The following is a 24,686-nucleotide window of genomic DNA, read 5'->3' as shown; positions in this document are numbered from 1 at the left end:
CAATTCTTCACGGCAGTTAGACCAATAGAGCATCGTCAGAGTTTTCCAATTAATGTAGCTGTAGAACAAGCATGCAGTAAGAGTTTAAAGCAAAAGGACACAGATAACAGACAAGAAAAAGTGCAAATGCATGCTGAGAATGATTGCCACCTGCTACCCCCGCAAAAAAAGAGAAGAAAAACACAAAGTAGGAAATGAGAGCAGCCTTCGAGCTCAAGTCCTTCCACTTCCTTTCCAATTTGTGACATGTAGCAGTCAGAACAACTTCAAAGTGCAAATCCAAGCTGTTGACAGTTATTTTATGAAAGGAAGGAGAAATATTTTTGAAAAGCTCCAAGCTACTCCAAAAGCATTCAAATACTCAGTTGAATGCTGCAGTATCCTTAGTCATCCGTTTTATCCGTCTTCATGTATGGTACAGCATGATGCAAACCGGGTGCGTGGGGTCCACAGTGTGCTTCACACGTTAGAATCACTGAGTGCATGAGGAGCTCCACACAGCAGGGTCCTAAAAACAACAAAACATATATTGCAAAAGATAGACATGATATTTCTGGCAATTATTTGGTTGTTGCATTTGTTGCTAGTAATTGATGATCTTTTAATTACTATTTTTTATTTCTGTACATAACATTAGCTATTGAACATGGCAGTGCTAATATCTTATTGCCGGTCTGTCCCAGACAGACAGACAGACAGACAGACAGACAGACAGACAGACAGACAGACAGACAGACAGACAGACAGACAGACAGACAGACAGACAGACAGACATCATTAGATAGATATCACCTTGAGATGGATTATTGCGGCTTGATTATTTTAGAAGCTGCGGGATTTCTACTTACTTATGCTGTTGTGCCCATCTAATCCCTGTACTGTAGGTCTTTTCTATGTTTGTTTTTCAACACATCCCTAGATCATCATTATAAAACTCAAAACGTGCTTTAACTACCTGATGATCGCTGGTGGGCTAATGAGAAGTCTTCAGGCGGTAGGACTCTGCTCAGAGGTGCTGGCGGCGGCTCCGCTTGCCTGCTCTCGGCTCTGGGCAGGAGGCAGCTCTTCTTTCTGCGGTGCGGCCTGTTGGGGTTTCACTATGGTGATTTTAATGGGGATGCCTTTGACGCCATGCTGCATTCTGCTATACTGGCGCATTGAGGGGTTGAAAGTGCGAACAATGGGGAGTTCACTCAGTGTGGGCGGCTCTTGTTTTGGCGACGTGCTCTCTTTTATAATTATTTTACTTCTTTTGTTTGAGAACACGGTTTGCACTGGTAGGATGGCGTGCCTTTTAGCAGGCCCAGAACTCTGGAGTCTTGTTTTATGCTGAGGTGAGGCCTGTTGTTTCTCTTCCACCCTTCTATGGAGGCGTCCATCATTTTCCTTCGTCACGGAGATTCCTCCTTCTTTCCTTTTCTTCACCTCTTTTGGTTTCTTGGGGCAGACCGCCATGTGTTTAGTTCTGCTGCGACGCATCGTGAACTCCCTGCTACAGTGTGGGCAGACAAAGATCTCTTGCTGCGCATCCACATGTGCAGGGGACATTTTGTTTGATGAGGGGGATGATTTGTTCCTCTGCGGCATGACTCTTTGGACCAACTTTTTCTTCCTTTTGTTCAGCACCTTGAACTTCATTTTTACTGGCGATTCTTGGCTCGGTTTGGACCGGTTTGACTGACTGGGTCTGTTTGAAGCATTTAGTCCGTTAGTAGTATTAGTGGTTGACAGAACTCCATTTTGAGTTTTTGCAAAGTGGCGTAGTGGGATGGGATTTCTTTTGGGCGTGTATCTCCTTTTATCACTGGCATTTGCACAGGCCAGGATATGCTTGTGCAACTCTGGCATGTTATCAAAGCTCTTTCCACACTTGGTGCATCGGATAGCCGTCGTAAAGGTTTGTGGGATGTTGTGGGTGGTGAAGTTTGTGGCTGAAGCCACAGAGCCAGCGGGTGATCTGTTATGGTAAGGAAAGGGTGGGGGCTTAAAGCTGGGATAGTGTTGGTTAATGCCAAGACGAACATCCGGCCCCTTGATTTTGGCGACATCGGAGGCCATGATTTTTATTGTTGTAAACAGTTCTTCAGCAGCCACATCCAATTCCTTTTCTTCCTTTTTCACCAGTTTCTTGGGTTCCTTTGCAGCGTCGGGCACTGGTGGCTCCGTGTTGACTTTTATTGAGTTATTGTAGTTCTGAGGTCTTAGTTTACCCTTTTCTTCTTCTGTGTAGGTACACTGTTGTCCAGGATGTAATTCGTCCTGATGCTGTTTCAGATTACAAAGATAGACAAACTCTTTTGTACATGCACTGCAAACATAACTCTTGCCGACACCGTGGAGGCTTGATCGATGATCAAGCAACGTGGAGGGTTTGCCAAAGAGCAGCACGCAGAACTCACATTTGTAGGGCCATTCATCAGCATGGCCACCGACATGATGGCCCAGCTCTTTCATTGAATGGAAAAGCCTGTCGCACACATTGCAGATGAAATTCTTGGTGAAAGTCTGCTGTTGTGCATCGATTTGTGTGCCGTTTGAGACTTCGCCCTCTTCAGCTTTCCCAGACGGTGGAGAGGTTTTAGATGAGATTTCACGTATGGAAACAGTGCTGTCAGCAGCTTCTTCCTCTTTTATGATTGGTGGCTCTGCATTAACAACAGACTCTGGGTCAGGACTTGATTCCCCCACAGTAGGACAATCAGATATCGCTGAGGTGGTGGTGGATAGACTGACTGATTCTGCAATAGAGGACATAAGAATAGTGGGGTCCACAGCTTGAGAGTTGGGCACTGTTACAATCTGTTCCTGTTCTATGTGATTAACAACCATCTGTGTAGGTGCTGGAGGCTCAGCAGTGTTTTCCGGTAAGGTAACTGCTGCAGGGAATATACTCCCTGGGGCTTCAAGAGCTATTGTGCACTCTATCAACACTGTGTTGCTGGTAATGTTGTAAGAGTTGATAAGGGAATCATTTAAAGTTACAGTGGGTGTGAATGGCACTTCTGACATTGGAATTGACTCAACTATCGGGTGATTGAGAGCTATTTGATCAGAGAGAAACAAGTGGCCAGGTAGATTTAGAGTCGGGTCAAGGGATTGGGAGAGAGTGACGGGGTTTGCAGAATCTGTAGGAGCAAATGCAGTAGTTAAATCGCACTCGGCAAAATTGAATGCATTGTCTGTGCAGATTACCAGGGGCTCAGGAGATATATTTGGGGCTAGTAACTGGATTGGTTGGCTTTGAGGGTTGGAAATATTTGGTGGTGCTAAAACTGTTATTAATGAAGAAGCAGTAGGAAGCAGTGCGTGTGAGGGGGAAGCAAACGCTAAAGTGCACGGTGAAGCTGGCTGCAAGGCAACAGAGGTAAGGGATGCAGATGATGGAATCAGGGAATGGGAGGGAAGAGCAAGCCCATAAACAAGTCCCTCTGCCATGGGCTCCATTGGGGTCATTACATCTGGACCCGTAAGTATTGTGAAGTCTGTGACTAAAGGGATCTCAGGATTCCCTAGGCTTACATGTTGCTCTCCAATATTTATTAAGGCCATCTCCGCCATGCATGCATTTGATTTCCCTGCTTTCAAAACTGCCTGTGAAACCAAATCCATTGTTCGTTCAGATTTATCTAGGGTCTTCTTTTGAAAGCTTAAATCCAGCACTGCATCAGTAAAAGCTAAATCTTCATTTCTTTTGACTGTATTAGAGAGATCCAGTGGTTGTTGGTTACAGGAATTACCGCCGGCGGTGGGCGGCCAGCTTTCTGTCGAGACAGATTTCACTGCGGGCTTCTCTACATGTGGAGTTGTGTCATCCTTCACATTGGCTGTTTGGTGCACAGGTGAACTATGCTGGGTCTCTAACGGCCCTGTACTTACAGTATCACAATCTCCACTATCTGCCGTTTCCTCTTTAGATGTTGGGTTTTCCTGTGGAGAGCTTGGTGGAGACCCAGTCCTTCTTTTAAACCTACCTGTTCCAGCAGCCAGGACAGAAAGAGAGACAGGTGAACAAGGCTTCTGGGCATCTCCGATGAGAGCAAGTGTAGGTTTAAGGCCATCCTGCTTCTCCAGGAGCTGCTTCAGCTTTGGAGACAGAAACACAGTTCTTTCCTTCTGCACACCTTTGGACTCGGTATTCGGAGGAAGTAGATTCTCTATTAAAGAAGATACAATTGAAGATGACGAAGAAGACACAACCACCTCAGACTCCAGTTCAGTCTTAATTTGTGGTAAAAGAGGTGGTGTTGCAGTTCTTCTCTTGACATGTGGTTGACCAGGTATCTCTTTGCCTGCAACTGAATCTGTATTTAAAACCTGGCATATTTGGGCAGGGTCGAAAATCAGGGCATCCAGTCCAACTAAAGTCGAAGAACCAGAATGACTCTCAGGCGCTTCACAGCTACTGACCGTACTTGTTGAAACTAGCTTTCCATCAATATAAAAGCTGAGATTCTCTGAAATATTGCTCGAGACGTCTAGCATGTATTGTTCTGCGCATTCAACGTCATTTTCCAGAACAGCTGCAGGTGCTGTATTGTCAGCGATCTCCGTTTCCTGTTCAGAAGGTTCACTGAGCATCCTCTGAAGATTTTCCTCTTGGGCCAGCTGGATTTTTTCCACATTTGTGACTTGCAGGTTCTGCTCGTGGATCCTGCGCTCATGTCGTCGCTTGTTGATATGTGTAGTGAATATCTTTTCACAGTACTTGCAAGCATGATGCCCCTCTAAAACTCCCGGTTTGTCTGGCTGAGGTCTGTGGTCACCAGCCGACAAAATGCAAGTATTAGAGCTAGCGGGGGATGAATGATGATGCTGCATGACTGATCCAACTGAATCCAGAGGCTTCATTTTCTTATGCTGCGACTGACCCAGGTTTGAACCAAAAGACATGTTGCTCTGATGGCTTTTGCGTGCTTGTGCCTTGTTCTTCTCCAAAGCATGAATGTGCAGGTGTCGTTCTAAGCCTTGTTTGCTGGTAAAATGTCTCTCGCAGTGCTGGCAGGGAAAATAGTTCCAGTCTCTCTCAGTAGTCTGGTTGGGAGGTTCATGAAGATCAGGATACAGTGACGTAATCATGTTAGTGTCCTCTTGATGAACGTCGTCGTCGTCGTCCTCCTCCTCCTCCTCTTCCTCCTCCTCCCCACCTTCCTCCATATCTTCGTTGTCGCCAATTTCAGAGATGTACAAGTGAGGAGAGTCCTCCATCTTTTATGGAGGTTGTATCCAGCTCTCTGAAGGAAGTCTGTCACACCGGGCTTTTAAAAGTTGTCACACCTGTTGAATCGATAAAGAAGTTACTGTCATATAGCAAACCCACACATAATAATTTTTTAGGGCCGTTTAAGGACAACATTAATTCACTTAAACATTCAACATAAACAATTGTGCCGGCTAATCATTCACCCTCCACTGCAATGCAAATCAATAAATCACAAAAATCTTAAGTCGTCTACATCAAATTATTGTGTAAAGCACTTAGTACTATTAATAGCAGTAGTAGTTCTTATAGTAGTCTTATTCATTGATGACAAAACAGTATATTGCCACTACCCAATACATTTCAAGGCATTCTGAAATGTATTACAATTGTATTGGAACAGTATTACATCGTATGTTCATGATATAAACTAAATACATCATAACACAATGTTATTCTTTTCATAATCAGTATACGTTCTGTTTGTTCAGACATATTGCATCAGCACTCATCATTATTGTATTTATTATGATACTTTCATTACCCGAGAATTTAAAGAATAAACAAGTAAGTCAACATTAAATAAATATATAGAATTGTTATCATGCCATTTTACCATTGTAATGATCAATGCAGAGTAGAAGGCTTGCTTGTTTGACAGATGAACACGGGCTTTTCTTTCTGTTTGGAGAAAAAGACAACAGCAAAGCACACATTACAAAAAACTATGAAGCCCTGTCCATAATATAGCATGACACTTGAGCGCAAACTACTAAATGATAAGAAGCACAAACTGATCAGTGAACAGCTGTAGTGTGGGATTAGTTGAGCATGGTGTACTTCATCTCTTTGGTCATTTGGCTGCTGAACAAACCTTCGGTCCTAATTTGTTTGCTAATGTACTCAAGGATAGTGGTGACATTATGCAACAACAAACACTGCTTACATTAATGGACCCACACGTTGTGACACAGTGTTACGTACAGCAAGTATTTCCTTTGTATCTTTAGTTGACTACAGAGAGTACAGTCACATAATAATAAAGCTAATATGTCCCCAGATTACCTCTTTTACCATGGCTGCCTCATACAACCTGCTACTATACACACATCAATCAGTAGCTTTGTATTACTTTTTTAAATAGCTACCCTTCCCTTATTATTTGAAAACGTCTCAAAGCATAAAAGTTGTAAAAACAGAGGTGCATTTTGATCTTCATCTAGTGCCTGGAAGGACAAAATGGCAGGCCCGTCCTGTGTGCCAGACTTTCTATAAGCTTCCACCTGCTCGTCCTCTTCTTCAAAAGCGCACGAGCTCTTGTAGCATCAAAAACCCCTTTCGCATCCGTTATTTTGTATTTATTCATCCTTCAGAATTATTCAATTACTAGCAGTTTTCAGGCAACTGTAATGCACGAGAGGAAATATAAACAAAGACCTTATAGTGCATGTTAATGCATATTATCGTTCAGTTATTTAACACCATCATGTGTTGCGTTCCAGCTGCACAAATACAAACAACCAGTCACGACAATAAGGGCCTACGTACTGATTTCTTTGGAGCCAGTTTCGTAACATCAACTTCTGTTTCCGTCCGTCTGCGCTACAATAAAACTACTTATTTCACTTTATCTGCCGAACATGAAACAGATGCACAACAAAAGGACTTGTATCTTTCCACCTGGGGTTAGGTTGTGGGTGCGTTCACATGCATCTGCCTCCCCTGGTGCGGTGACGCTGCCTCCCCGTCCCTGCACCATTGCTGGCTGGTCGCACATCACGTCGTCACATTGCTGTTTTTGCTACAGAGGCTGCTAGCTCGTCTGCTAAAAGGTCAACTGGCTTTTCTAAAAAAAAGCCCCACTCTGTCGCGCTGACACGAGAGAGCTGCCAACCCTAAATACAAACCCCCTATTAACCGTCAAGGTCTCGAAACGAGGCTTCGCTTCAGTGAAATAAATCAGCTGTTATCGCCATTAGAGCGCTGGCATTACCATGCTAGCTGCAGCGCTAGCTCGCGAGCAAATGGCTACATTGAGAGTTGAACGTTTCACTCGAACGTTCCGACCACTGACCGTTCATACTTCATACACATCTGCACGTTACAAGTTATGTACATACTTGTTCCGACAAGAAGGGAACCTGCCGTCGAACGGTTTGAGATATTCCTCTCCTGCAGGTTGTGTACAGTTGAGTGTTTTTTTTCTTCACCAATGTACCAACAAGATAATGGCGTTTTGATTGGTCAGCGAATGTGGATGTCACATTTGGACCAATCAGCAATAGGTTTGTTAAGGCTCGAAGAAAATTAGAAGAAAAAAAAAAAACATCATGGTAAAAGGCAGCTGTCATCTCGGACTGAAATGAGGATGTTAGTATTCTCATCCTTTATACATTGTTTCATTTAAAAGTGCAGACCTAATGCCGCAGGCAAAATATTACATAAAATCAAAAATCATGCAAAATAGGCACGCTGTCTCCAGCTAATGTTTTATACATAACGAGTTTTGTATTAATCTAAAATTGTCAGGGAAAAAAAAATACTCTAAATTGTAAAACTAAACTCAGGAAAGTCCCCTTCCCGAGGCCAGTCCCACATGCTGACACTTTTAGTTTGGAGATTTAGATTTTGATAATCTACAACTTCTTTCGATTATCAAAGATGCCTTTTAATTTCCAAATTATCTAAATCAATTTGAACCATTTGTTTTAAACAGTAAGGGGCTTTGACCAAAACCCACATAATTTCTAAATGTATTTGTGATCAAACTGTATCCTTGTAGTGTATTAAAAGGGCCTCTAGAGGGCGCAATGTAATAAAATCTCAATCTAAAGAAGTTGGTAATAACGTCAGTACACTTCTGTTGAATATAGTGTAACTTTAGTCACATAGGTCAGTACTGTGAGTATGTCTGTGTTTATTGCATGGCATGAACATTTTAAAATGTATATAGTAATTAGTTTATTGTTTTCAATATATATATTATAATATATATATATATATATATATATATTATTATAATTATAATTTCACATACATACTTGCACTCTTGCACTTCTACTGTTTAAGTTTAAGTTAATTTAATTTTTTCATCCAGCTATTTTATTGTTGTTGTTATTTTTATCTTTATTCTATTAGTATTATTATTGCATATATCTTTCATCCCTGTTTTTATATCTTATCTTATTTTCTGTGTAAATGGCTGCTACGCGACACAAAATTTCCCCTTGGGGATTAATAAAGTATATATTTGTTCATTCACAAATACAGTTGTATTATTTAGATTATTATGTTTACTTATTATTACTGTGAGCTTGTCTGCAGAAAAAAAAATACTGTGAAAGACGGTACAGTTTTGTTTTAATCTATACATTTTAATCTACAAGAAGTGCATACACTTCTTACTTGGTTTAATTTTCATCTATTTTCATACATTTTGATGTTCACGTTCAAGTTGTTTATTATCATCTGCACAACAATTACTGAGTCATATCTGAATCATAGCTCTCAGGTGCTCTTTCAACAATGGTCATTAAACATGTAAAAGAAAATCAATATTAATCCAAATTAATGTGAAAAGAAATGGTGCAATAGAAATGAATGAATAAAATACCGCAGAGATGTAAACAGGCTGTATGTATGTATATATATATATATATATATATATATATATATATATATATATATATATATATATATATATTTATCCATGGCATTTCTCAATATCTTGAAGCCATATTGCTATTTCTGTTTCACAGCTGTTGGGAAAACAGAGGCAAAACCAAGCTGGCAAGTTGAGGGTTTATAATGTGCAGTATTTGTTCTCTTCCCTTGACCAGCTCTCGGTTTTCCACAACAATTGTCAATTGAATCAAAAGGCACTAATGTATATACAGCTCTCATATATAAATCTACCCTCTGGTTTCACATGGCATTATTTCAACTTTCAGAATGAACATAAATGCCATTCTTTAAGAGGATCTGTAGGAGTTCTCCAGACCCCACATGTGCATTTGTGACATTGTGCAGCACATGGGTGTTCTCCTGCTACATGCATGGTATGTCTCTTGTAGAAATGTTGTATGTGGGCTGAGTGGTGTTCCACTTTCAAACTACATGCCGACTTCTGTGAGCCATAATGAAAGATCTTAAACAACACGCCTCTCTCTGCTCAAACTTTTCTTCTTCTCTGTATTTTAGATGCAGTCTCACAAACTTTGCAGTGAAGTTGCTGACACAGAGTGGTGTGTTCAATACGTAAAAACCTGAGGCACAAACTATTAAACAGTATAAGATTATTACACACAGTTAATTTGATTTCAAGTTGACCATGATCAAGTTTATCTATAGTTTGTTATAGGTTACTCCAGGCCTGCTCTAGGCTCCAGAGTGTCTTTCACAGTTAATGGCTATTGCAGCTGTGGAATTATGATGAGCAGTTCACGATTGGCGTCTACTTGTAAGACACATACGTAAAATCATCATATAAGCAGGTGCTGACCATCTGGAAGCCATTTCACACACATGGCTAAGCAGTCAAAGTCTGTCATAAAGTGAGCTTTGCTAGATCTGAAAGAAAGTCATTACATATGGCTTTATCAGTGAACAGATACTTTGTTGCATCATGGTTGCATAGCTAGAAAACCTTTGCAAAAGCTGTGAACCTCAGACTCCCTAACTTCTAAACGGTATAGCCGAGGTGCAGTAAGGCTAGGTAAGGTACGCTGCTACCACTTACCACCATCTAGTATAATGCCTCCTCTTATGTAACTCAAATAGGCCACTTGCTTCACTGCCAAACTTAAGGTCAACATTTGAGGCCTTGCCTGGTTTGACTGTATAAGTAACCCTGGCACTGTATGTTTAGATTTAAAAACAGCGTTTTGAGGACATTTATAACAGTATAAAAGCTCAATTAGACATTTGAGGACATAATAAACCTGAAGCAATGAGTATTGAGACAGTGCTTTCATACATACCTATTGCCTCGTGATATGTATGATATCTTATGCAGGTATACGTATGTATAGGTATGTATGAACATCATAATGCTGTACTTTGACTCTAAGGTGGGTGCTTAGTTCACTCTTAGTTAGTTAATTAGAAAATGAAATTAATACAAATGAAAATATGTTTGTTTTTTTTAAAAGAAGAAAAAAAGCAATCCCGTCATTTAACCACACCATGAGGTCGGTGCTTTTCTTTTCTTGAGTGCGACATTAAAAGCAAACAGGAAACTGAGTGATTGTGAGAGAACTGAGACAAAGTCTGCCACAGATTACATGCATGGTAGCATGTCCTGTGTCAGTGGGCGCCGGTTCGTGCCAATGAATGTGTTCACAATGAAACATTCACTATCAAGATGAACATAAAGCACGAGAGAGACAAAGAGGGAGAGGTGGTGCACAGCGGATCTGTGTAACAGGCAGATCAGTAAGCGTGACACAATAAGGGTCCCTTATAGAAGATATGTGACACACAAGGCAGACAAAGCATTGTCTGTAATCCTACAACATGTTATGTCACCGCGATGAAATACAATTTAACTGTTTCATGTCATGGGAAGCCAGATGTGCAGGGAGGAAAATGTAAATGTGAGCATGTCGGAACACAAATATAAATTGTACAGTGCAAAAACACGTGATACTGTTTATGTGTGCACAACTGTAGCCCACTGTACTGTATATTTATGTACTGACAGCACACACACACACACACACACACACACACACACACACACACACACACACACACACACACACACACACACACAGACACACCACACCCATGCAAATAATCCCCCAAAGTCCAATAAACTCACTGCCCCTTGTCACTTCTGCACACACACACACACACACACACACACACACACACACACACACACACACACACACACACACACACACACACACACACACAATAAGAGATGCCCTCTGACCCCCATGAAGTAGCGTGCCATATGTACAAGGATATTGTGCACGCTCACTTGCATACCACACACACCCCATCCATCCATCTCCCCTTTCACTGTCTCTGACCCTCTGCTGCCACAAGCAAATTCAGCTATTCTTTGCATCACCCGTACTGTATGTGACCACAAACACACTGCTCCTGTCACCCAACTTTAGTCCCCTTCCTTACCCCTCCCGCTCTGCCCTCTCCGTCCACCCAGCTGTCTGCGGCACTCAAAGCCCACGGGCCTGGTGCCTGACATTTATCTCATGACATCACAAACCCACTGCACTCTACAGGCTTGACATGTGGCGCTCCTGGCACACACGCGGACCTACACTCTGCTACTCCGATCACAGTCGACATTCACGTCACGTCCGTGAGATGAACACTGCAGAGTGCAAACTAATGACACCCATGGAGGAAACTGCTCTTTGTTTACACCAGTGTCTCGTCATGTATAAAATACTCATACTTTGTTTGTATCTGGAACTTTCTGGAGATTTAAACAAAGCATCCACTTAAAATCATAAATGCATTTTACCCAACACTTTTCAAACATCTCACGGCAGATACTAGTTTTATAAAGGCACGGCATTTAGTGCATTTGATGCTCTCAAACTGACGGCTGCATGGCTAACACGAGCATGATAGTAGCAGGAAGGTCCTGGCTAGCGGAGGTCGCTATGTTTTGTATGTACATGCTCTGGCATCGTCACACAGGTATTCTGGTATCTGGTATTATATAATATTCCAGTGAGATGATTGACATTGTTATCAACCAAACACACTGAATACTGGAAACAATAGAATCCACAGTCGGTTAGGAGAATTGGCCTCATGGCGGCAGTTATGAAGACCTCATTCCTCGATTGTAATCCAATCTGTTCTTTCTTTAACTGTTAGGATTATAATTTGCTGAATAGGCACCAACAGCTTTCCTACAAATAAAAACTTACGACCAGTTTAGACCGCAGGTTCCATGTGGAGTGCAGCACAAACTCAGTCAGCTATAAGTGACCTGGTATTTCTGGTTGCCACTGTACAGAGAAAAATACACACATTCTTAAATACACCGGTGTGGTTTCGTTTAGCGAGAAAGACATTTCCTCATCCATCGGTCTGCTGGAGCTGAGACTTTCTTCCTTCCTCTCATACCCTTTCACAGTCATCTCAGGAAAGGGCAGGGGAACTTTGTGTAGTGACTCAATTCTGATGAACTCATTACTTATTTTTTGTATTTCACGTGTCCAAATATAAGCTCATGTTCAGCTCAGACACGCAGATGGTGGACCACACAAACACACGTGAATATGCAGAGCTTCCACACACTTCGCTCATATTTATGCCTGCACACCACACAAGCAGGCGGTTTTGAGTCTGAGAATTAAATATGAGACATAGACCTGTGTGTGTTTGTCATGAACCGGACTGGGACTCTCTCAGTGAATCACACACTTTTATGGTGTGTCTTAATAACTGCCTATGCTGGGACATTTTTGTTGGAACATTATGATAGGTTTAACATGTGTTCATAGGCACAGAGGGCACATAGTTGGTGACTTAGATCTCTATTAGAGTATTTATAAGTGTGTGCGTGTGTGTGTTAATTCACATGATCAATGCTGGGCCCACCCAGGAAGTGACTCCACCCTGTAGCGATGCAGAGAATTCCCCCCTTGCTGAAGGGGAGAGAGGGAGCTGCTGGCAAGCGGCTTCACAGAACGGCCCATAGCCTCTCCATCTGCCCTCTCAAAAGACTCCATTGTTCCCAGCAGTCTGAGGCGAGAAAGTGAGCTAAAGAGAGTTATGAGGCTCGCCGGTGGGGCAGAGGCTGGGGCGGTGGGCGTTGGGCCGCTGCCTAAAACTACACGGAGGAGAGGAGGCCAGACACAGAGCATCTCTGTGCGACTCACAGCCCACTGTTGGAGCCATGCCTCAGCTTAACAGCCCTGTATGAAAAAGTCCACTACATCACATAAAAAAACACACCTAACTGTCAGAGGGCTCAACCGAATCAACGGTCCGAGGCCATATGTTCCTCCATATTTGGTGCTGTTTGTCTACCCGCGGAAGAGGAGTTGTTTTTAAAATCTGAAGCATTACTTGAATGGGCCAATCAGAGTGGACCGCTGCCCCTGTGGAAGCTTTTAGTGATGTGTGTGAATTGCAGTATTTTGGACCGACTCAAGACCAAATACAGTGCCGCTTAATGTATTGACCCTTAGGCGTTGCAACGGTAACTACGTGATCTAATTGAGAGGAAATGGCCGGGACAATGACCGGATTTTTGAGAAAGCTATTGAGAGACATCAGATACGAAAGACAAATGAGAGCTTTTAGAGTGTTTTGAGTTTTTTATTGAAACAGTATGAACAAAAACACTGCAATTAAATAAAAGGGTTCAAACAAATCAGATGGCACAAATGAAAGGCCAAGAACTGATGATATGTGGCAAAGCAGAGGAGAGGAAACAAAGACATGTCGTTGCAAACATTTGCAGTGTCTAAAGCCTATTCATTAAACATTACATCACTCATTCAGTGCACATATTAAACGAGTTCGTAAAGCAAGCAGAGCTAAGCTGAGACTTCATTATTTGTACACCCATTTAGCACACTTACAATTGCAAATATAACAAAATAGGGCATTACTGCCTAATACTGTGCACTAAAACTAAGTGCAACTATAAAATATCATCCTGTGCACGCAATCAGGGTTTAGCTCAATTAAAAGACCGGATGGCTGTTCTGGTAGTCTAACTATTAACAGAAGTACAATGAAGACATTATCAAGACAATGCTATCACTATGTCTAATAACCCGAGGGCTGTGTGTAAGCCTGTATAAGGATCAAGACATACGAGCTGTTATGTCTGGAATGGGTGGCAGTTAAAAAGGTACAGTTAATTCACATGAATAATGCACTTCAAAAGTAAAAGTCCTCCTAACTACCTAGAGAATACCAGAGACAGTGGCACAAACCCTTCTGCTAAATTTCACAGATATGTATTAGGTTTTTATATATCAGTGTTAAAGTGGGCAGAATGTCACGTTACTCTTGCAAACGAGGGTGCCTTTTCTTTTCTGTTAGCTCCGTGCTTGCCCTCGGAGCTCATGAGTGTGTTATGTCAAAACAACTTCTGCACACGGTGCTTCATACAGTTGGCCAACATATCAGGGATTTTGGCTACATGAGAAAAAAATGTTTGAACTGGTGCTCAGGGGTGCTTCAAAGGTTTGTTAGCCACAACGATAGCCTGCCTGTATGTACTGTGTATTCCATAATATCAAATGCTAGCCTATGCAACTGCAACATATGAGAAAGTCATTAGCTGTATACTATGTAGTCCCCTTGCATTGTATATACATCCTGTGGAATTTCTAGCAGTCTTCACTACTCGCACCTTCCATTTGTATTTAATTTCCTTTTGTTTTGTCAGTAATATCCAAATGGCCTCTCAAACTTCCATGCAAATCTAAAATCAGTCACTCTTTAAAGGAGAGGTTTCATGCCGAGATGTCAGATAATCCCCTCCCTTTCTCTCTCTCTCTCTTTTTTCTTCACAAAATGCTTTTTGAAAAGTCCTGAAATTCCTCGCTACATCCTGCCGTCACCTTGTTTTGTTCTCTCCGAGGGAGTAGGGGGCCATTCTAATCAGCGGCTCCTGAAGAGGTGGCAGGGGGAGGTGACGATGTCTGCTCATGTACCCCTCTTCCTCACATACATACAGTTCATACATTAACACACACAACCGCCTCCCCACATCATCTTTTTTTGGCAACAGTCCAGAGTCCTGGTTAGATTAGTTTAGTTCTGGTATCGTGCTTGTTTTAATAGTCGCGAATGACGTCACAGTTCAGTAGTTCAGGATTTCCAGAACTTTGGGCGCTCCTGCTGCTTGGCCGACTTTTTCCTCAAGGGCTGTGGGATAAAAGAGAGAGGGTCAGACGGTGGATGGACACGGGAGCAATTTTTTTATCTACAGTAGTTACAGTCGGTGCGGAAGCACTAAATGGCCCTGATTTCTCATACGGTTATCTCAAGATCCCTCGTTGATTATCTCATGATCTCGAAAAAAACATGCTTCGTTATCTCAAGATAACAAGATAATTAATTTGTTATCACGAGAAGACAAAAGGTTGTTTTCTCTTATTACTTAAAATGTCTGCGTCAAATCAGCCGACTGCTTTCAAACTGAAATATCTTCTAATCTGAAAAGAAATGTCGCTATTTCACAGTAGAAACTTTGGGAAATATCTTAACTGTATCCGTTAAGATATTTAATATATGTTTGATGTTCAGAATGTATTCATTTAGAAATATTTCATTGTGTACAACATAAATGTGCCTTTTAATTTATAAGAGAAACATACAATATGTTTCCTTCTTGTTCTGAATAGAATCCAGTTAATCTAATTTTTTAACGCCTCATTTTGAAAACCTGGCGTTATCACACAGTCACAAGTCTGTTTTGACCCAAACAGTATATCAAAAATAAGAAAGAACAACCCTTTGTTTTCACGTGGTAATGAGTTAATTAACTTGCTATTTCAAGATAACAAAGTTAGTGTTTTTTAGATCACAAAATAATCCAATTAAGATCTTGAGATAACAATATTAAAAAGGTTTGAATCATGTCCATTTAGGGTTCCGTAGAATCTGAGGTTCCATTTATATTAAAGTTTATTAATCTGTACACTTGTTGAGTTTAGTGTCATTTCATGGTGTACATTTTAATTTAACATTGACAACAATATGGATGGTAAAAAAAAAACAGCTTTTTAGATTTAATTAAAAGATTAAAGATGTAGGTCGATATACAAAAAAGAAACAACATAAGGTTTACATAAGAAACTTAAAAAGGGAGGCATGTTGTTTTAAAGCCAGGTTGTATGGGAGTTGACAAGATTAGTTTTTAGACTACATGTAGCTTAAGTCAGCACAGATATCAAGACGATATAGTGTGAAATAATATATATATATTTTTTTTAAATAGACCAACAATCACAAAAGTACTGATTATTAGTTCCTGAGACAAAAACAAAACAGTTGCTGCCCCACTTCTGACCAACACAAGCTCCCCGTAGAGATCAAATCAAGCTGTTGATATGAAAACAGCCTGCTTGATGAGTGCCGGCTCCATAGACAGACACAGAGTCAGCAAACAAGCTAATTTCAAGGCCAAATGCAGCCGCTTGTCACCAGGAAGGCCCAATTTTCCTCATAAAGGCCATGGGACTGTGTGTCAGCAGAAGCAGCAACAAGCATCACACTTTGTCTGTGTTCATTTGGGGGGAAAAGACATCTGTTACACATCTGTGAATTAGGACCATTGTGGGCTTGAAGGGGTTAAAGTGATTAGCTGAAGGAATCAAATAGAGAAATTTACAGAAACCATAGCGCTGTCTTTTTTTGCAGGTTTTTTGTTCTTGGCAGACCTGTGACAAAAGAAATATTCATCATTAGCAAGACAGGCAGTACTTTCAGAGGGAAGGGGTCACTCTCACGGCGCAAGGTTGACGTTCAAATATGTGTTGAACGGCAGAGACCAACTATGGTTGAAATGCTACGCAGCTTGTGTTGAGCCTGCCAGGTCACCTTATCACACAGAGCAACCCTCGGCCCAGGACCCGTTAAACCACTGCCTGCGTTGCTTCATCACAGGACGTGTCGGTGATGAAAAAAAAAGCTCATGTTGTTTTCTTTCGCTCCATATTTAGAGGACGCCAGAAGTGATGACTCACTGCACAACATCAGTATAACTGCCTGCATTCACATGGATTCAAGCTGTGTGTGTAACCACCATTAGAGATGAGGTACTTACGAGTATTTTCCCATCCTCCTCACCACAGCAATCACCACAGCGATGACGATGACCACTGCCAACAGAGCGCCGATCACGATGCCGACTACCTGGCCAGAACTCAGGCCCTCTGCGGGACGGAAAGACAGGAGTCATCACATTTTTCAGACTTCAGTTGGATTTTGAGATGACTAGTTTTAATGTTATATGTAGACCAGTGAGAGTTTGATGAGATATTTTCCCACTAAGAATTAATCAAATGTCATCTTTCTGTCTAAGAGTAGATTAATAACCTCTAATTAACACAGAATGACACGCGAGCGAAAGATGGAAGATTTGGAGAGATTTAAGGCCTGCATGTGACTGCAACTGCCAAACACACTCCCCTCCACATTAGGCGTCTGTTGTATGATCAATAATAACACCTGGCTTCAAACTGACCACCACAACACCACTAACACTCACCCTCTGTGTCGTCTTCAACGACCACATCTTCTCCTGTCTCTGCCTTGGCAGCTCCCGTGGGTTGGACCTCAACCTTTGCTGTCTCAGTGGGTTCTGCGGTCTCCACTACAGGAGGGTCAGTGATAATGGGTTCTGGTGCCTCAGTAGCAGCGGCTTCCGTTTCAACCACGGCCTCTTCAGTGTTGACTGTAATGGCAGGAGGCGCCGCCTCTGTGACAACTTCTGTTGCGGCGACTACTTCTGTTGCGGCTTCTTCTGTTGCGACTTCTTCTGGGGCCGCCGCTGGTTCGGTTGCAGGAGGACCGGTGATAATAGTAAGGTCCTCTTTGGGGGCCTCTGTGACTTCCGGTACGATGTGTGCTACAGCCTCGTCGTTCGCAGTATTAAGTTCTTCAGGGATCTCTGTGGGGCCTGGGGAGAGAGGTCACAGATGGGTTCACATGCAGGTATACGTGTGAGAATACGATCCGTTGCTGTGCTCATTTATATATATTTGACATTATTTGAAAAGTGTGATTATATAAAAGGAACAATACATTAGAATATTGGATGCCCCTTGTCAGAGTGACCCAGTACAGCGTGCTGATACATTGGTCTGCCGGTTACATTACGTCAAGACTGGCGACTGACATAGAAAAGGCCCCATGCGTGTCAGGATGGGTGCAAAAAAGGTCAAAATGGACAAGACGGTTTAGATTCCTCCCTGACATAACGATGACATGACCTTTACTCTTTCTCACACTCTTTCGTAACACTTCTCCCATCACCAGCACCGTGACAGCTTGACCTCGCACCCCGTGACTTCATCAAATGCACATCCCCTTCCTCCTCCTCCTCCATCCTGTCTTTAAGGTTCTTTCTGCATTTGCGTGCTGGCATGCCACATCCTCTGCCTCATTTCCTGTGGAGTGAGCTGCCTCTTGTTAATCCTCAGCCTCTTAACATGTGAGGGTTGGGGTTGCTGGTACAACACCTGATCGAGAGAGACACCACAAAGTGGTAGATTTGCAGTTTCAGGATGACTGAGGCAGGTTTGATGAAATGGCGGACGGACACCTTGAGGAAATGTCATATATTTTGAAAGCATTTATATAGATCTTGTTTTTCTCTTTGAATAAAAAAAAAAGATACATGGAATTATTGTATAATATCAATCTTGAGTAACGATTTTGAAGGATAACCATGTAAAATCCAGTTTTTGTCAGAGCTCAAAAGACTTTCAGCGCTTGCAGTAAAATGGAGGCTCCCATTTTGTATTTACCATCTGCCAAAAGACATGCATTTATCCTTGCGTCTTTCATCAAGGTCTGGACTGTGAAGCAGCCAGGGCTCAACCTAATCATTTCCCTCCAATAACCCCACGTTCAACATCCTCGCAGCCACAACTGAAAGCTTTGCCTGGACAGCACTGCTTCAAAATTAAGGAGGTGGATTTCAGTGTGGCACCAAAATTACGGTCTACAGTTAACTTTCCACTGACATGATGTTGGCCTGAAAATCGCTTCTTCTTTCCCTTAAAAAACTACTTCACCCTAAAAACACTCTTACTGTAGAGACCTGAGAGTCTTCTAATCTTAGCGTCTGACATCATCCTCCCTCCATCTCAGTTTTCTCCAATTGTTCTAAATACTTGAAATAATAGAGAATACTTTACAGGGGTAAAAATAACCCTGAATGGTCCAACAACCGGTGCAGTTATTCCTAGTTCTGCGTCGGCTAGCATGTTCATGAGCAACAGGCGGGATAAATATAACAAAATATGTGTGCCCACGGTGGAGTACTGAAGGTTTTTTCTTTTTTCAAGAGACAACTCAGACTGTTTATTTGGAAAGCCTGTAAGCGATGATAAAATGGTCTGCGCTTCACAAAGTATGGCAATACACTGGATAATCGCCTCCTCCTCCTAACAATTGCTTCATTATGTGTCCAGTTCCCACAATTAGCTCTGAGTAGTATTTCCTCCCACTGTGCCGACTACCCTGGGTTAATACAGCTGCTTCGTGAGTAACAGTCCCCTCTCCTCGCTTTCCTTTTAACTTCTCGCCCGTCCTCATGTTTATGACCCGGCCACTCCCTAAGGATAGGTTTGTTGCAGCTGAAACCTTTGAGAAGGCTGAATCCCTGGAGGGAAAGAAAGGGAGGGCAGAAGGGAAAGCAGTAGGGTGGAGGGGAGCTTCTGAGGGAACAACCCGGACTCCCCTCTGATGCCCGATTTCAGTGTGAACATGGCCCGTCTCTGCTCAGTGAGATGTGTGTAGTGGTTAGTAAGTGACCCTCTGTTAAACATCGGGGGGGTCGGAGCACAGGATCAGAATCAGAACAGGACCCTTGAAGCTGGTGAGGACTTCAACCAATGGGGGGTTTGAGTCTGCGTCAACCAGTCAAAGATGTCTCAGATACGTGGGCACCATGTAAACTCTTTAAAAGCTCAGAACTTAATGGAACATTGCGAGGAAACTCAGAGCCATGTACCCGTTAGCAAAAGCAGTTTAAATGTATTTTTCTTTCTTTCAATCCTAGACTGAGAGCGTTTACGTAACTGTGGCGTTGTCTTTATTATTTCAAATGGTTGGTGGTGCACTTGGGGGATTTTACCCACGATGACATCATTCTGGCCACTCTCTCACAACCATTTCCATGTAAAGCATGAAAGGGCCTGAAATCATCAACACTTAACAAGCGTAAAAGTGCCAGTGAGTTCCAAATGAGTGTGTGTGTGTGTGTGTGTGTGTGTGTGTGTGTAAACCTATGACGCTGACTGCACCTTAAAGGGCTGATTATTTAAAATGACTTTCTCACTTTACATTTCTCACTCATAGTGAAAAAGTTAATACGGAGTAAGTAGAAAACAACTGGTGATGACACTTTCTTTAAGAAAGCAATTAAAATAACAATGGAGTGATTGTGAAGAATAAAAAAATGTCCCTTAACTAAGGTTTATGGATGGGAAGTAGATATACAGGGAGGGATGGAGAGGTGGAGTGTAAAAGGCAGGCAGGTAAAAAGAGTTAAAAGTAAGAGAAGTTTTACGCAAACACAGCGAGAAGCTGTGGCGGCACCCATGTGGGGCTTCACTCTTGCCAGGCATACATAAAACCTGCAGAGAGAGTGAAAAGAGTGAGGGAGGGACACAACGCTATACGAGGGAGTAACAGCTTCCATCCATTACGATCACAATCAGCTGTCACTGAGCCCCTCCTCGTGTGTGTGTGTGTGTGTGTGTGTGTGTGTGTGTGTGTGTGAGAGAGAGCTTCTAATTCACAGTCCTGTGTGGGAGGGGAAGGGTCCGTGCAGACGGTGTGAGGGAGTGTGTCCACCTTTGGAGCTCAAGAATGTTTTCTCTGCACTGGAGGAGGGAAAATGTGAGAGATAGGCGCCCTTCCCATCTCAACACATTTTGACGAGATGCCGCACAGCATAACCTCCACTGCTCAACCAGTAGGAGTCAGCTGTGGAGATACTGGGGTGTGCCATGCACTACACACTGGGGATTTTAAAGCAGGAGACAGGCTGGAGTGGAATATTCTCAGCCAGTCTTATCACACACACACAACACAATGAGCCCCGCACTCGTACAGGAACTGATTTTGTTTTTCCCCTCCTGGTCCAACTTAGATTGGACAACATTAGATTGGACAACATGCAGCCGGTCCCATCTGGACTCTATCGCCAGGGGCAGAGACTGGTCCAGAGCGAGATCAAGTGGGCCTTTAATCTTAGGCCCTAACAGGTCTGATTAAATACCTAAAATGTAATGAATCCGGGCCGGGATGACATTAAATGCAACCACTGAGAAATGACAAAATGAAAAGATCATGTTGTGGCATCAAAAATCCTGCCAACTCTCTTCTCTACTTTAAAACTAAACTAAACACCGCAGACCTACAATTCAATTAAGAAGTATCTTCTTCTTTTTAAGATGATGTTTTGGGCATTTCTGCTTCATTTGATAGTGAGAGAGATAGACAGGAAAGGCAGGGGGAGTGAGGCGATGACGTGCAGCATAGAGCCTGGGACGGACTAAAACTCACGCCATTGCGGTCAGGACTCGGCCTCGATGGCACAAGCTCTACCTCGTGAGCTGTGAAGGCGTCCAAAATCAAATTTTGTTAACCTTAAGGTTCAACTCCCACATCATAAAACAGCCACCCAATTGTGTAAGTGTTCCTTAGTCAGCAGCTTTATTTCTTCCCCTACTTTGTCCTGCACCATGTCTCACCCTGCTGCACACGTAGGTGCTAGAGGTATGAGACATTTGTGTCAGTACTCACAGAGGAGACAAACACAAAAAACTCTCTCTACAGGGAGATCTGGGCCATACTGCTACAGTCACTAGGCTTGGGCTTGGTCCTGGCTAAAACCGCCTCAGACTCCTTTCCATAAACAGATGTTTCTTTCTCCTTGCGGAAAGTTTTGGAAGTATGACAGAGCATTTTTTTTTCCCAAAATTAGAAGTGCTCCTTTCCTCATGGTCCCTCTTTACCATCATATTTGGAGTATGAGCGCAACATTTTAGTCATTTCTTGAAGTGGGCACGGACAAAGGGCATTGACCTCTCCCTTCAGCAGCCAGATGTGACATGGACGTCATAGGCCCAGAGAGGCAGACAAAACTCATTAAGGAGACCGGAGGGGCAGGGGGGGGGGGGGGGCAGCAACGTGAGGGAGGAGGTGGAGGATTTTACAGGATGCATGGGGTTTGCTAGTTAAGTGAGTAGGCGTGAGGGAGTTAAAAGCCCCCCATTTGTGAAGCATAGCAGTGAAATGAGCTATTTTCTTTGTTTCTCTTTTCTTTGGAAGACTGAGAAGGCTGAGCAAAGCATCATTCTGAAAGTTTAAGGACTTATTTTTTCCAGAGCAAACCTCCGTTGGAAATGGGGCAGACACGACGTCTCCTACCGGTAAAGGTTGTTGTTTAAAAATAGACCCAGCACCTCTCTGCTCCCCTGCTGCCGACACCAACCCTGTCCCCCGAGGTCCAGGCTCATCAAGCTCAACAGGGGAAAGGGGCAGAGAGTTGGAGGGGGGCGGAGGACTGTTAAGAGACGGTGGAGAAGTAGGAGAGAGGGGGGTGGGCTGGGGGGGTTAAGTGGTAAAGTTTGATACCCCACCAAAGATGGGTAAATGCCAAGGGGTGGCGTGCCGCATGGTCTAACAACATGCGGGTAAAAGAGGGTGGGGCGCCTCTTAAAGCTCATCGCGTACCGGGTGTTCTCTCTTCTCGTCTCCCATCCATATGACCCTCTTAAATATAGACTCTTTCTCTATTAATACACTCACGCAAACCAGCCCTGCCCTACAGCTCCCTTAGGCCTCAGCCACACCCCCGTGCCTGCTGCTTCCCCTGGCCAAACACTGCTGGTCAAGGCAAAGGAAGGAAGCAGAAAGAGAGGAAGATAGGGAAAACTTACATAAGGGGTGGGGAGGGGGAGTAAAATGTAAGGCGACAGAGGATAAGCTTTCAGATAAATGTGTACGGTGTACGTTACAGTTTACAGCCCCCATCCCTCCCTCAATGTGTGTGAGCACCGTTTTGGGAGCCATCCAAAGGATATTCCTTTCTTCTCTTTGCCAGTGCCAAGAATTTACAGACACGAGGCAGCAGAGCTTCTGCTATTACATCACATTTCCCTTTGGTGTCTGCAAATCAAACTTTTACTCCAGAGCTCAAGAATAGTGTGAAAAGGAGATAGAAAGTGAGGGAGTTAAAATGTTAAAATCCACACAGACTTTCACATTGATAAACTAACACCCTTGACCAAAGTTTTGCTTTTCCATCAGGGATATCATCGGCTCAAGTGGAACATTAGAAAAGGCGGCAGTTGTCAGAAGCAATTTCAAGCGAGGATTTACCAGTAAAAATATAAAAAGAATATTTAAAGTATTGAAAATCAGTTGCACTTTGTAACCTCATTAATTAGTTAATGAATACACAAATCAAAATTGGGTTTATTTTACCTTCTGAAACCAGCTTGCAGAGTGTTATTGTTCAGTCAACAGGGATTACAACAGACAAAGAGTGTGTGGGGTGGGCACATGGAGGCAGAGGGAGTGAGGGGACACAGTGTGCTAACAGCAGGACAGTGATAGCGCAGAGTTCACTTACTTGCATGTGTGAAGGCACAGAAAGGGCCAGCCAGGGCCAACAGGAGCATCAGCTGAACATTCATTGTGGTGAACACTTTTCTCCTCCAGTCACAACCTTTGGGGACTCCCTCGGGGCAAAGAGCACAACAGCAGAGCCCTCGCACACGCCAGACACACACCAACCAGCCTCTCCGGAGGGGAAGGTGAAGGACCGCAGGAAAAAAAAGGAGGTGAAAATAAAGTCTTCAGGGGGAGTTTGGGAGAGTAGCAACAGCCTGAGATCCGTTTAACTTGTAGAGCTGGGATAAAAAGAGTGCTGGAGGGATGTAGAGAGGACAAGAGAAAAGAGAGGAGCTGTGGCCACTTTGAGGAAGTGAAAGGGGAGAGAGGGACTGGCACACAGCAGGAGAGAGCAAAGAGAGTGTGTGAGTGACTGAGCTGAGTGGAGGAGGGGTGCTGGTACTGGTGGTGGGCTGGGCGGGTTGAGGAGCAAGGAGCAGGTTGGGTTGGGAGGAGGGAGTCCGGATTGGGGCAATAAGGTGGTTTCAGCCCTCGTGGTCCAGCCCCGTGTAAGACGTGCTCTCCTCTTGGTGCACAGCCAACCCCCCGTTTGCAAACCCTGCAACATCACGCACACCCGCACAAATGCAAACACACTTGGAAATACCAGTAAATACACCGTTGACTTATTCCTCAAGACAACACCAGCACTTCAAGCTTTAATTGTCTGACTCGTACGATTTGAAAGGCAAAGCAACTGGCCCTCAAAATGCTTTCTGAATGAATGGAGCTACATGTAAACAGAGCTTTAAGAGCCGAGAGAGAGAGAGAAAGAGAGAGAACAAAGCTTCAATACGTGTTACCCATCAGCATCTTTCACTGTATCTAACTGTTAAAAAGAAAACAGTGATTGAACCTAGCATATGTATTGATCTTTAAACCATCAACCTTGTTCTCACAAAGAAAAGTAGCAAGCGTACATCTGTTGTTGACAGACGGAAACAAGAGAGCTGCTTTTTAAGCAGGTTTCCCCAGTGAAAAGGAGCCGTAAATATAGTTAGGACATCGTGTGACTTTCACACAGGCAAACATGGGTGGTCCGCTGCGTTTACATGCGATGGAGGGCAAACAAACTGTTGCTTGGCACTAGGCTGACACCTGTTGGACAACACGCTGCGAG

At 43.1% G+C, this 24,686-nt stretch overlaps 2 protein-coding genes across 2 annotated transcripts; both read right to left on the bottom strand.

The window, feature by feature from the left end:
• Nucleotides 1–961: 961 nt before the first annotated feature.
• On the bottom strand, nt 962–5,205 carry prdm2a (PR domain containing 2, with ZNF domain a; the record flags this gene model as incomplete). The annotated part of the gene is made up of 1 exon (XM_079225608.1): nt 962–5,205. The coding sequence occupies one exon, from the start codon at nt 5,203–5,205 to the stop codon at nt 988–990; it is 4,218 nt and encodes a 1,405-aa protein (XP_079081734.1). The 3' UTR covers nt 962–987.
• Nucleotides 5,206–16,972: 11,767 nt separating this feature from the next.
• Nucleotides 16,973–23,684, bottom strand: pdpn (podoplanin; the record flags this gene model as incomplete). Its single annotated transcript, XM_079225830.1, has 3 exons — nt 23,526–23,684; nt 17,421–17,831; nt 16,973–17,085 (listed from the first exon to the last, which is right to left on the bottom strand). Exons 1-3 carry the CDS (start codon nt 23,587–23,589, stop codon nt 16,973–16,975), a joined length of 588 nt encoding a protein of 195 aa, XP_079081956.1. The 5' UTR covers nt 23,590–23,684.
• Between the last annotated feature and the right edge of the window lie 1,002 nt (nt 23,685–24,686).

This window comes from Taurulus bubalis (assembly GCF_910589615.1).
Source record: "Taurulus bubalis genome assembly, chromosome: 11".
Lineage (NCBI taxonomy): Eukaryota > Metazoa > Chordata > Actinopteri > Perciformes > Cottidae > Taurulus > Taurulus bubalis.
This window is presented reverse-complemented; position numbering and strand designations above follow the sequence as displayed.